At 25.6% G+C, this 12,067-nt stretch overlaps 1 protein-coding gene across 1 annotated transcript in view; it reads right to left on the bottom strand.

Moving 5' to 3' along the window:
* LOC117168250 (basement membrane-specific heparan sulfate proteoglycan core protein-like) overlaps positions 1-11,845 on the bottom strand; it is a 1,113,250-nt gene extending 1,101,405 nt beyond the window's left edge. The window contains exon 1 of the mRNA XM_033353751.1: positions 11,700-11,845. Coding sequence (XP_033209642.1) covers positions 11,700-11,707 — 8 coding nt within the window. The 5' untranslated portion in view covers positions 11,708-11,845. The remainder of the gene's footprint in view (positions 1-11,699) is intronic.
* Between the last annotated feature and the right edge of the window lie 222 nt (positions 11,846-12,067).

Here is a 12,067-nt window from a genome sequence, read left to right as displayed (position 1 = left end):
CTTGATAGTTGCTTACAGGATGGTTTTCTTTTTTCATCAAATTCACGATGTGACTTCCTGTGAAAGAAGGAATTATTATGCTACTATCTTTGCAATATTACTATGAAGTATAACTAAATATTTAATTGTGTCTTAGAATTTTTTATGTTTTTATCAAATGGAAGAAACCAGGCGAAAATAATGAAAAACTTTATAAACGAATTTAAAAATTGGAGTTTACTGATTTGTTTTACGATCATTTAACTTAACTTAATAATTGCGTTAAATAATATTAAATTTGATGGAATAACTTTTTCTACTCTGCTTATCTGATGCCATTAGCTTCATATTTTCATGGATGAGACAAACGCAAACAATATGTGTTCCGCCTGAACCAGCCAAAATACAATGCTCTGGCCTCAGCCAGCAAAATTTACTCAAGCCAACTTTCATGTTAGTATTTTCCTTGATGAATTTCAAGTATATTTCTTTAAAGTTTCCCAATATTAATCGTTTTTGTAAAACAACGGATTTCCCATTTATGAGTAAACATGACACAAATATTTAAATGTAAAAAACATTGATAATTAATGAAAAATTTCCAAAACATCAATTTACTTTGGATTCAGAATCGGAAAGCGAAAAAATGTCGTTATCTGAGATGTCAGGGTCAGAGTCACTTGAATTCTCATGGTTAGAGTTGAAGTTATTTCACGTTTTTATTGTGTCTAAATAAATTAATCAGATACATAAAAAAATAATAACGCGATTTGTGAAAATTTGACCAACTAATAAAGCAAGTACTCACTCGTTTCTCTAACGCACTGATTCCCGATTTTTTCTCTACATGGTGCACAAAAAACATCGCTAGATCTTAAAAATTGTAATTTTTCTAAGATCAATTTTGACGGTTTACGTAAATTAGTCCTTTGACTTTTTAAGGAGTGCTTTTTTTATGTAAGGGATTACAACACTGGGTTTTGAATTTTACCACCAACATTTTTAACAGAAAATGCAAAATGCAAAATGAAACACTGAGTGAGTGAAACTGAACTGCCGACTGTCAGAAATGGACGCACGCAAGAAAAATGGCAAATGTGCAAAACATCGTGTTTTGTTTTGGTCGTGGTGTCAACAAGCAAGATCTTCGCCTCCGCTAGACACAATCTTAGAACAAGGTCGCACGTGTATCGGTCGAAGTAACAAGGCTCTACATTATTTGTCATATCTCAAAAACTTATTGACGGTCCACTCTGAAACTTTCGTGAGATACTCTCTGAAGTATATTGCAAAATTACATAGGAAAAAATTTCATTTCGGAATAATGATAACTTGTGAATTTCACATATCATATTGAAAAGAAAAAATAGGTGTCTTCTATTTTTGTCTTAAAATCAAGAAAAATATAACTTTGAGTGAATTTAAACTTTAGTGGTAAATCTGACATGGAATGACCCATATGAATTATTTGGGCATATATTATATAAAAGTTTTTTGTTTTAATCTCAGCCCTTTCAGCTTAAGTTTCTCAATACTTTCATTTTTTATAAAGGCTGCAACTTCAGGGTAATACATCAGTTTATTAAACTCGTTTTTAAATAAATGTAAATTTTATTAAATAACTACGAAATTTGCTAAAATTATTATATATTTCTCGATTAAAAGACTGAAATTCAAATTTTTTTTATTAACATTTCTTTAAATGACATAAAATTGATCAATTAATTTGAAATTTTTTCCGTAACTATCATGACGTTCCTAGTTTAAAAAATTTGATGTCTAAAAAAACATTTCTTTCGAAGAATGCCTTATCTATGAAATTGTGTATCAGTTTTTTTTTAAACATAAAATTTATCAGTTATTTAGAAATGTTCCTGAAATTGTCATGAAGTTCTCAACTGAAGGACTAGCATTGGAAAAAACGAATTATTTAGCCGAAAAATGCACGAATAATGCATTTGTTTATTAAATTTGTTCACAAAAATTATAATATTTTCTTAAATTATCAGAAGGTTCCCGAATTAAAAAAAATTTCATCGAAAAAAAATTCTATCGAAAAATGGCTGATTAATCCATTTTTTAATAAATTTTGTTGATAATATTGATAATTATTATCTTAACAAGAAATTTATTCATCAGTTTCTTATTTTTATTCAATTTTCTTGCAGTATAACTTTCAAAAACTTTAAATTATTGAAAATTGTAAAAACCATTCCTTGAGCAAATAATTTGTTTTTAATTTTTTTTGTTAATTATATAATATTGCAATATATTTAAATAATGTTACTTTAAAAATTCAGACAATTTCAAATATTTTAATGTCATTGACAAGCACCGGGAACGCCAATTAGATAAAACAGCAATTTTGTCTTCATATTTATTTATTTATAAAAAAAATTTTTTCACAACTTTAAAAATTAATAATCAATATTAAGAAAATATTTATTTAAGACCGCTAGACAAAAAACTATCAATTTCGAATCATTGCATGCATTGTATATATTCAAAACCATCACATAAAATAATAACAAGCAACCATATTGTCTAATTAATCATAATGAGGAATGAGGAAGAAGAAAAACAAAATTTAAAATTCCGCCTGATACTGACAATAATTAAACAGAAGACAATGCAGGAAATATAAAAATAAATTAGAAAATATGAAGTTTTCGGTGACAAATAGGACTTTTACAAGAATAACAAAAATAGAGAATTCATATTTCTTGGTGAACATCGCATGTCAAGTCACACTCTCAAACGTTCCTCCAGTTAAATAAATACAGTATTTTGCAAGTTCCTTCTACGAAGGGTAAAAGAAAAAAAAATAGAACCAGCAGCATAACGTTTAAAGTGGTCGATTCATAAGGGTTGAAAAATACACATTCTCTGGGTAAACATGATCCCCGTTCGAACCTTTGATACTTAAGTGAAGACGAAAAAGGGGAGCTGGGGTCGATTTTATAATCCTCATTAGATTTTAAATGCCGCATAAAGCTGATCTGCAAATCAACGAATCACAGTGGGGCAAAATGACGAAAAAATGTTCAAAATAAGATTCTGGCTACAATTGTTAACCGACTATTTTTTTTTTGCAAATTAAAGCTAACTAAATTCTTCAGAACTAATTTGAGGCTGAATAAAAAAAAATTATTGTTTACTTTGCTTATACAAAAAATTGGCAAAAATCGTAATCTTTAAGATATTTATTACTATAATAACATGCAATTAATTCAAAATGATTGATATTAGTGTTTACACAATAAATGAACATTCGTGAAAAATAATCTCATAGTTTATTATAATTTAATGAATTGTTATTATCAATTGTATTGTTATAAACAATATCAGATACTTTTTGACTGATTATGGATATTTATTAAGCGATATTCGTTTTTGACCAAATTTTAAGTAGCATAAAAACATAAAAAGAAAATAGGAATATATTTCTTATTGCGTTAGCACTATATTTTTTTTAATAAACTATCTGCAAATTCATGACAACTTTGTTATTTTTATAAACAAATTTTATAAATGAATGCATAGTTTGAGCAATTTTTAAGAGTTTCAGTTACTTTTTTTTTAATGTACTATGTTAGCCTGCCTAGTGATACTTTTGTAAACTATATTGTAATTTCATCACAAATATAATCGTTATAAACAAATTATTTTTAGAAATTCACAGTAACTTATATTAATTTGTTTTGAAAATCTGTTTATAACAATTATATTTTTCATGAAATTACAATATAATTTTGAAAAGTTTTATTAGGAACACTAAAAAATTACGTTGAAAAAAGGAGCTGAAACTCTTAAAAACTGCTCAAACTGTTCATTTGTTAATAAAATTTGTTTATAAAAATCACAAAATTATCATAAAATAGCAAAATAGTTTACCAAAGTATCACTAGCAAGACTAACGAAGTACGTTTCTAAAAAAATAACAAACTCTTAAAAATTGCTCAAAGTGTGTATTTGTTTATAATATTTGTTTCCAACAATCACAAAATCATCATGAAATTGCAAAATAGTTCATTGCAACATCACTCTTAATTCAAAAAAGCACTTGAAAAAAACTGCGTCAAACACTCAAAAATTGCTCAAACTGCATATTTGCTTATCAAATTTGTTTATAACAATAAGAAAGATATTCCGTTTTGTCTTAATATGTTTTGTATGTAACTTTAAATTAGATTAAATACAAAAATCGCTTGATAAATATACAAAACCACTTAAAAATTATCTACTAATATTTATAACAATAACATTGTTATTAACAATTAATGTTGTTGGTTAATGATAAGAACGTTTAAAGTTTAAAAACATAATTCATCGATTCTAAATAGCAAGCGCTTGCAATTTCAAAAATTTATATTGATCTATTTTGAATTGAAAATGTCCTAAACTAAACCATTTTAGATAAGATAAAATTTTGGAAAAATACAGCATTCAAAATGGAATAAATAAAAGCCTTCGAAATTAAACAATTTAAATGAAAAGTGTTCAACATTTTAAAATTTGTTATCAGAAACTCTAAAAATCGAAAAAATTATATATATATATATTTCGAAAATAGGAAATTTTAAAAACATTCGAAATTGAGCAATTGAAATTTGTTTCATTGAAATGAATTAAAATTGTATTACTTGTGATCAAAATTCTTCGAAATTAAAGAAAAAAAAATTTTTCAATAACTAATTAAAAAATAAACTAAATATTTCAAAGCCTTAGCTTCTGTAATTTCAACTTATTGCTACATAAAAAATAACAGTTTATCATAATAATGAATTACACAAATTGTTAGCTTCCAAACTGGAAATTTTTTCATTCATGTACCTATAAAACTAAATGATTGTAATTGAGCTTTCAAAATGAACTAATTTTTAATAGAAAAATTTTTTATACTGAATAATAAAAACTAAACCAATTCGAACTTTATTTAAAAATTAAAAATATAAATTTCTACCCACAAGATTAATTTTCTAACAAATAGGACAGATTTATAATATTATAAATGAATCTACAACAAAATTGTTGAATTTTCAAGTGAAAAAGGATAATTTACAGTAAAAAGCAGAATAGTAAAAATTTAAGTAAAAGTAGAGAATTTTTTATTTTATTTTCACACCAACTTTTTCAAATTTCAATTATTTAAATTAAACTAAAATCATTTAAAAATTAGAAGTTTAAAAAATTTTCAATTGCAAAATTAGAAATGATATAATTATATTATTATTGTTATTATTATAACTAAGGTATCCATTTAAGATAGTTAAACTTAATTTTAAATGATTGATTTTTTTAAATCTTCAACTAACAATCGAACTATTTGAAGTTATAAGATTAAAAATTTTAACAACTTTTTGATCGTAAACGACACGATTTCTATGACTCTAGTTTTGGAAAATGGACATTTTCAAGCCTTCCAAATCAAAATTGTTTTTTCTAAGTTAAGCTTGAAATGTTTAATATTTTGAAACTTTAAAATTTTAAGAAATGGTATTTTAATGCTTCATTTTAGAATTTTCTCATTCCTAGTGCTTGAATTCTACAAATTATTTTCATAATTTTTTGCTTGTTTTGGATTTAAACTAGAAAAATATAATTGAAAATTGTTTAATTACGGATGATTCAAAATGAAAATTGTGTGCACGAGGGCTTTTAATTTTATATTTTTATATTCAGACGAACTAAAGAAAAAGACAATTTTTTATGTTAAAAATTGAAAATAATCAATTCAGAATCTTTAAATCTCAAATTATAAAAATTAGGTCACAATAAAATTTCATGCAAGAAATTTATAATATCTTAATATAACATTGTTAAATATAAATCTGACCATCAAGGCACTTAACATCAAATTATGCAATTTTGAAAGTTTTAATAGTGAAATGGTCCAGGCATTTTCAATATTTATCTCTAAAACTACAAAAAAGTGAAATTTCAAATAATAAACCAGAGAAAATTAGGAAATTTTAAAACCAAATTCTCTCAATTTGTGGCCTTTAAAGCAAAACATCTTACTTTTGAACTCAGAAAAACTAAATTGTTTTTAGAATTGTACATTCTAACCTATTATTTTAAATAGGAATTATAAAAATGTTGAATGAGATGAATACTATTAAGTATCATATTATTTAGTTTTAATTGAAATTTGATACGTGTATATATTTTTTACTACAAAATTTAATTTGTTAAATAAAATTACTGTCGTCTTCATCATTAAAAAAAATATTTTAATATGGTAAATCTTGAATATCATTATTATAAAATAGAAAACAGGATTTAATCATTTATCAAAATTGCCGTCGAAATTAGATGCTAAGATTTAAAATTCACTATAAAATGTTCAAATCTAAGAAAAAAATATAAATCAATTCAAATATTTGAAAGATTCAATTTAATTGATTAAGATATTATTTAATTGAATCAGAGAATAAATTGAATTGGGAAATCGTTTAGTAAATAAAAGTGAACGTAAATTGAAAACTGTTATCTTATTTTCAAAAACCGAGTAAAGTATCAAGAAAATTAAAAAATTAGAATAAATGCCATTAGTGAAAAAGGTAAGAATGAGGGTAAACTTTTTGGATTTTTCTATACAGTTCTAGAGTTGAAACTTTTATAACAAAGAAAGAATCAGAAAAATTAACGTTATTTTCAGAAATAGAGACATCTGAAACATTCTGTTTAATTTTCCGAAAAGGGCAAAAGAATGACCATTGTATAAAAGGGATATTATCCAAAATATAAATATAATCCAATTTTTTGCTTACATTAAAATTTTTTTTTAGAATAATACTTTTGTGGTATTGGCCCCTTTTTTATAAACGGCTTTCATTTGAAACTTTTTAACAGAATGAGTTAAAACTTGAAGCCTTGAGAATTAAACAATTCTAAAGTTCGTTTAAACATAGAAGCATTCCTAATTTAGTATTTCGAAATTAAGTTTTTAATAATGATCAATTTTCGAATCGTGCGTGAAGCTTTTCAAAATTGACGCATTTTAATCTAAAGTGCAAAATTCGTAAATCGATAAAAAAGAATTTGTGTACAAGGGAACATCTTTATTTTGAGGATAATTTATTAAGATATTAGATAGACGTATACTAATAAACTGTCACATTTTCATTATAGAAAAATTTGCATCAATTCGTAGATTATCATAAACAATAATAATTAATGCAAATTTATAAATACGTTAAATTTTGTTTCGATTTTAATTCAGCCGACCAAGAGTAATATTTAAAACGCAATTGCAGACGCTTTAAAATGTAGTTGTATGGTATGAACTTTTCTGAATATCGACTCCCAAAACTATTAATTCCCTCATTTTTTCCCGAATAATATTTCTATTGAAATTCTAACATTTTTATTTTATTGTCCATTTGGGAATGTTATAAATTTATTAACTTTTTCACGCAAACTAATTTCTTTATTTTGGATAAATAATGTGGAATTACGTAACGAATATACATGCCAAATCTAATAAAGGAAAATCTGAAAAGTTAAAAGCTAAATTTAAATGTATAACGTGTATGTCGAAAAGAAAAAAAAGTAATAGATTTTACAAAAGATATTTCTGAAACAAAGGATATTTGTATTATGAACCCTCATCATGTTTACCCGGTAAGTTCAGTAATCTAAAAAGCAATTTTCTGTGTGTCGATACAAGTTTGAAAGGACGAAATAAGCTCTCAAACGAAAAATTTAACTTTATATTTTTATTTTGAGACGACGCAGCCTTTGTTACTTAATGCTAACAGTTCAAAGGGCAAGATAAATTAAATTGTAGATCACTGGGTATTATCCATCAATAATTCAAACGATTGATTGAATTATATGATAATTTAAATTAATAATCTAATTGATCAATTTTACTTGACGTAATTACTACTAATTAAGTTAAGATTGCTGTAATATTTTGATAAGCATACTATAATTGAATCATTTTTATGCTTCGAGAGTAGATTAGGATATCTATTCCGAGACATTGGCAGACTAGGGGAATTTAATATCTAATCAGATTCTGTTCCCCCATACTATAATACTCATTTTTCTGTTTGCAGAGGGAAACTCTAGAAAATTGATTTATATAGGACATTTCATAAAATGGTTTATAACTTTGCACCCAATTTTTAAAAAGCTATGTTTTTCAGAAAACTTTTCGTGAAAAATAATAATTTTGGTTTGGGTGCTTTTAAAAAGGATATTTACTGAACATTTTTCATTATTACAATGCACACTTTTTCAATTGAATACGTTTTAATTAAAATCAATAAAAAGTAAAAGAAGCCGGGATATTTTATGTAAATTAATTCTAAAGCCAATAATTGCAAAAAGTTTAATTAACTGGATAGTGGAGATTCAAATGCCAAAAGGTACATGCTGGGGAATTTGGAAATGTCAATAATGAGAAAACTTGGTTGACTTTTTAAATAATTATCTCGTCAATAATTTAGAAATCGGATTAAATTTGCATTATGAATTAATTAAATTCTTCCATTTAAACTTCGAAACTTAATGGTAGCAACGCGCGATTTTTAAAATCCATCTCAAGGTTCACCGGAATTTGGTGAGCATAAAGCAAATATTTTTGGCGTCTCTCGACTCTTTGTTTCAAAATAATGTTTAATAAAGTATTTTTTTTATAAAAAAAATGTTTTATGGCAAAATATTCCTGCTTTTTTTGGGGTGCCAAATTTCATATGAAAAATGAGAAAAGAAAAGAATGTTCTGAACAAGCATAATTCTTTTCGAAAAATGCAAAATTTCAAAAATAAGAGATTTTTTTAAAACATTCTCTAATTTGCACACGATGAGCATATCAACTAACTTTAACTGAAATGTACATAAATACATAAATTTTTATTTAAAATTCAAGAAGCGTTTTGACAATTTTTTTTTAAAAGTGATTTTCCTAATATATGAAGAAAGTTTAAAAGGAATCCTATCCTATCTATTTATCAATACCTATTTAGACAGGTAAAATTATTTGAGTAAATTTGGATTTCACGTTAAGTGTTTATTTTGAAGATTCTGAACAATCGGGAATATTTTTTACCAGTTGAGTCGATATTTTGAATCTTTTTATATCCGAAATCACGAACTATTTCAAATTGTAAAAATAATTTTTGAAATTGTAATAAATCAAGTAAAGAAGTTGTATAAAAATGAAGATTTTCTACTTTTTATTTCATGTTAAAATTGCGTGAAATTGTATCAAATCTTGAAAATTATTATTTTTTTTTTGTAAAATCAGGTTCTTGATTTTTTAAATTATAAAAATTAATATAGTTAGCCTTCGAAGATTTGACGAGTAAGCAAACAAAACATGATAAATCCATTTTTCGAAAAACTTCTTTCTTTTTACAGTTTTCTCGGTTTTAATGCCCCTTTATAAAATAAAACTAATTTTTACAAAAAATTAAATTTCTGATTACGGATTTAGTACTTCTGTATGTCAAAATTGTTGAAAATGCAATCATTCCTTCAAATTCACAAATCCTTTTCAGTATTTCTCTTTCTATACACAATTTTGCAAAAATAATATTTGTTTATTACTTGAAAATATAGTAATTATGTATAACATTGCCGTCCCGACTGGCTTCAATAAGTTTTGACTTACAAATTCTTACTTGCGTGGACGGAAAAAAAAAATAAAAATGATTAGATTCATTGGTAATAGCACTAAAAAGTTTCTTAACTGCATTCCGCACAAATAAAAAAAAAATTAATTTCTCACGATTGGGAAAGTCGATATAACATTTTTTAACTTAAAATTTTTCGGATTATTTGTCCGTGAAAAAAAAAAGAATTTGTTGTGTAAAGTTTATAGAAATAAATAACCTTAGATGTTAAAATGTAGAAAAAAAATGTCCTCTGAATATAATATTTAAATAAATGTCAAAATATGTAATTTTCTTAAAAAATGTTTTTATTATTTTTCATTTGCTTAGTGCGTATTATGTGTAACTGATTTTTGCGAATCTTACGCAAAAAGAGTTTATTTTAGGCTCCGTAAAAATGAGGAAAATTTTTTATTTTATTTAAAAATATGCGACTGTTTTCTTAGTTTATTAAAAATAGCATTTAAAAATAAAAAAAATATATATATGAAATTTTTTTTTAGCATCTTTGTGTACAACTCACCAAATTGCATTTTTCATCATATTTTCAAATATTATATTTCGACAAAAAATGTTGTTCCTACATTTGTTCACCTATGATTGTTCATTTTCATAAACTTTTCCGAACCAAGAAATGAAAAAGAAACTATTTTTTTAAAGGCCCAAAATAAAAATAAATTAAATTGAATTTAAAAAATTTTGCATTGACTTGCCCAATGGTGAAACATTTTTTAAAACTTTTGTGGGACTGTATTTGCTTCCCGAGTATTTTAAGTTGTAAATACAAAAATCTTTGTGCGCCTTTTTTTATGAATTTTACTTTTTTGTAGGATTATAAGTATATTTTCTTTAAAATGTTTGAAAATTTAATGTTGATTGGCATGAAACCTTTATTTTGGAATCCAGAAAAAGCCCTCTAATTATTTAAACATCATGTAAAATTGAGAAGGCTTTGAAATATTTAAAAACAGATTCAAAAATATGACTTTCGAAATTTTTATTTTAATAAAAACCTAGAAAGACCATTACTTCATTTTTTGCGAAAAATCTCATGTTTTATGGATTCAGAATAAAATTTGCATTCATATAAGCTAAAGCAGACTAAATTTTTCAAAAATTACAAGAAAACTAATAAACTAGCTCTAATAAATCAAGAATTATCGTTTCTAGAAAACCACAGTTTTTATTAAATTTTATTAGACATGCAGATTTTGGAAATAACTTGTAACTGTTTCATTTCATATGAAAAAATATGTTTATAAGCATAAAACGACACCAATTTTGAAGCAGAACAAAAAAAAATTTTTATGTATTATCTTAAATATTTCGCGAAATAATGGTTCAGAAAAGCGTACCCTTTAATAAAAATTGACAACATATTTGTTTCAAGGTAGATGAAGTCTTTCGCTAAATATTAAAGATAGGACCCACAAACTAATAAAGTGAAAATTTTTATCTAAAATAAACACATGAGATATTTCACCGAGACTAAAATTGAATTCTGTTTCAATCCAATTTTAGAATAAAAAATCAAATCTGTAAACCATTTGTTTAAAACTATACGATTTTAAAGACATCCAAATATTACATTATGTTTCATCAGTATAGGCTTTTGATACAAAATCAAATGGTTTATAATTTTTATATTTATAATTGAAAAATTCTTAAAAAGGAGCCTCGAGATGCATCCGCAGAAAATATCGTCTAGGACCAGTTATTACTTGAACTGATTCCAAATTTTTAAAACAGTTTTTAGTCTTTTATGTTATCAATTAAAGGAATTAAGTGGTGTGTAAGTTTCCACCAAATCCCCGAAATTATTTGGTTTGACAGTGTTGAGAAAAAACTAGAATAGACAAGCACCTTTTAGACAAAATTGGTTCAAGCTATGACGCTTTGTCCACTCATTTTTCTTTATAATGTATTATTGCCTTATTTTTGAAATTTGTAAATGGACCCTTTTTTTAAACAGTAAGAAATTAAATATTAAGCACGTCTTTTAAATCCGAAAAATATTTCTCCAATCACCACCGTCTTTAATTTATCTTCTCAAGACGAAGATCGATTTGTACTTGTCCCGTGATCGGAACTTACCCTTGCATCCAGTTCAGTAAAAATCTGTTGATCCTGTTTTCTTCTCAAGACGCTAAAGAACGAGAGAGGGAATTTAAAGACGAAAAGGTGGGTCGAAAAGGATCTCACTGAGGTATAGTGGAACTAAAAGGAGCAATTCCTCGAAAACACTTGAGTTCGACGATAGGACCACTTTTGCTTCGTCCCTAGGACTTTAATTTAACACTTCTCGAACTCGCGAATCTAACCGATTGATTATCGATAGTCCTCGTAGAATTTAAGAGAAACCCTCTTCTCACTGCTATCGAACCGATTCGGCTATTGAACCAATTCCGCTATCGAGCCGATTTCGCTATCGAGCCGATTCCGCTATCGAGCCGATTCAATTA

The sequence above is a fragment of the Belonocnema kinseyi genome, chromosome 2 (genome assembly GCF_010883055.1).
Source record: "Belonocnema kinseyi isolate 2016_QV_RU_SX_M_011 chromosome 2, B_treatae_v1, whole genome shotgun sequence".
NCBI classification, from domain to species: Eukaryota; Metazoa; Arthropoda; class Insecta; order Hymenoptera; family Cynipidae; genus Belonocnema; species Belonocnema kinseyi.
This window is presented reverse-complemented; position numbering and strand designations above follow the sequence as displayed.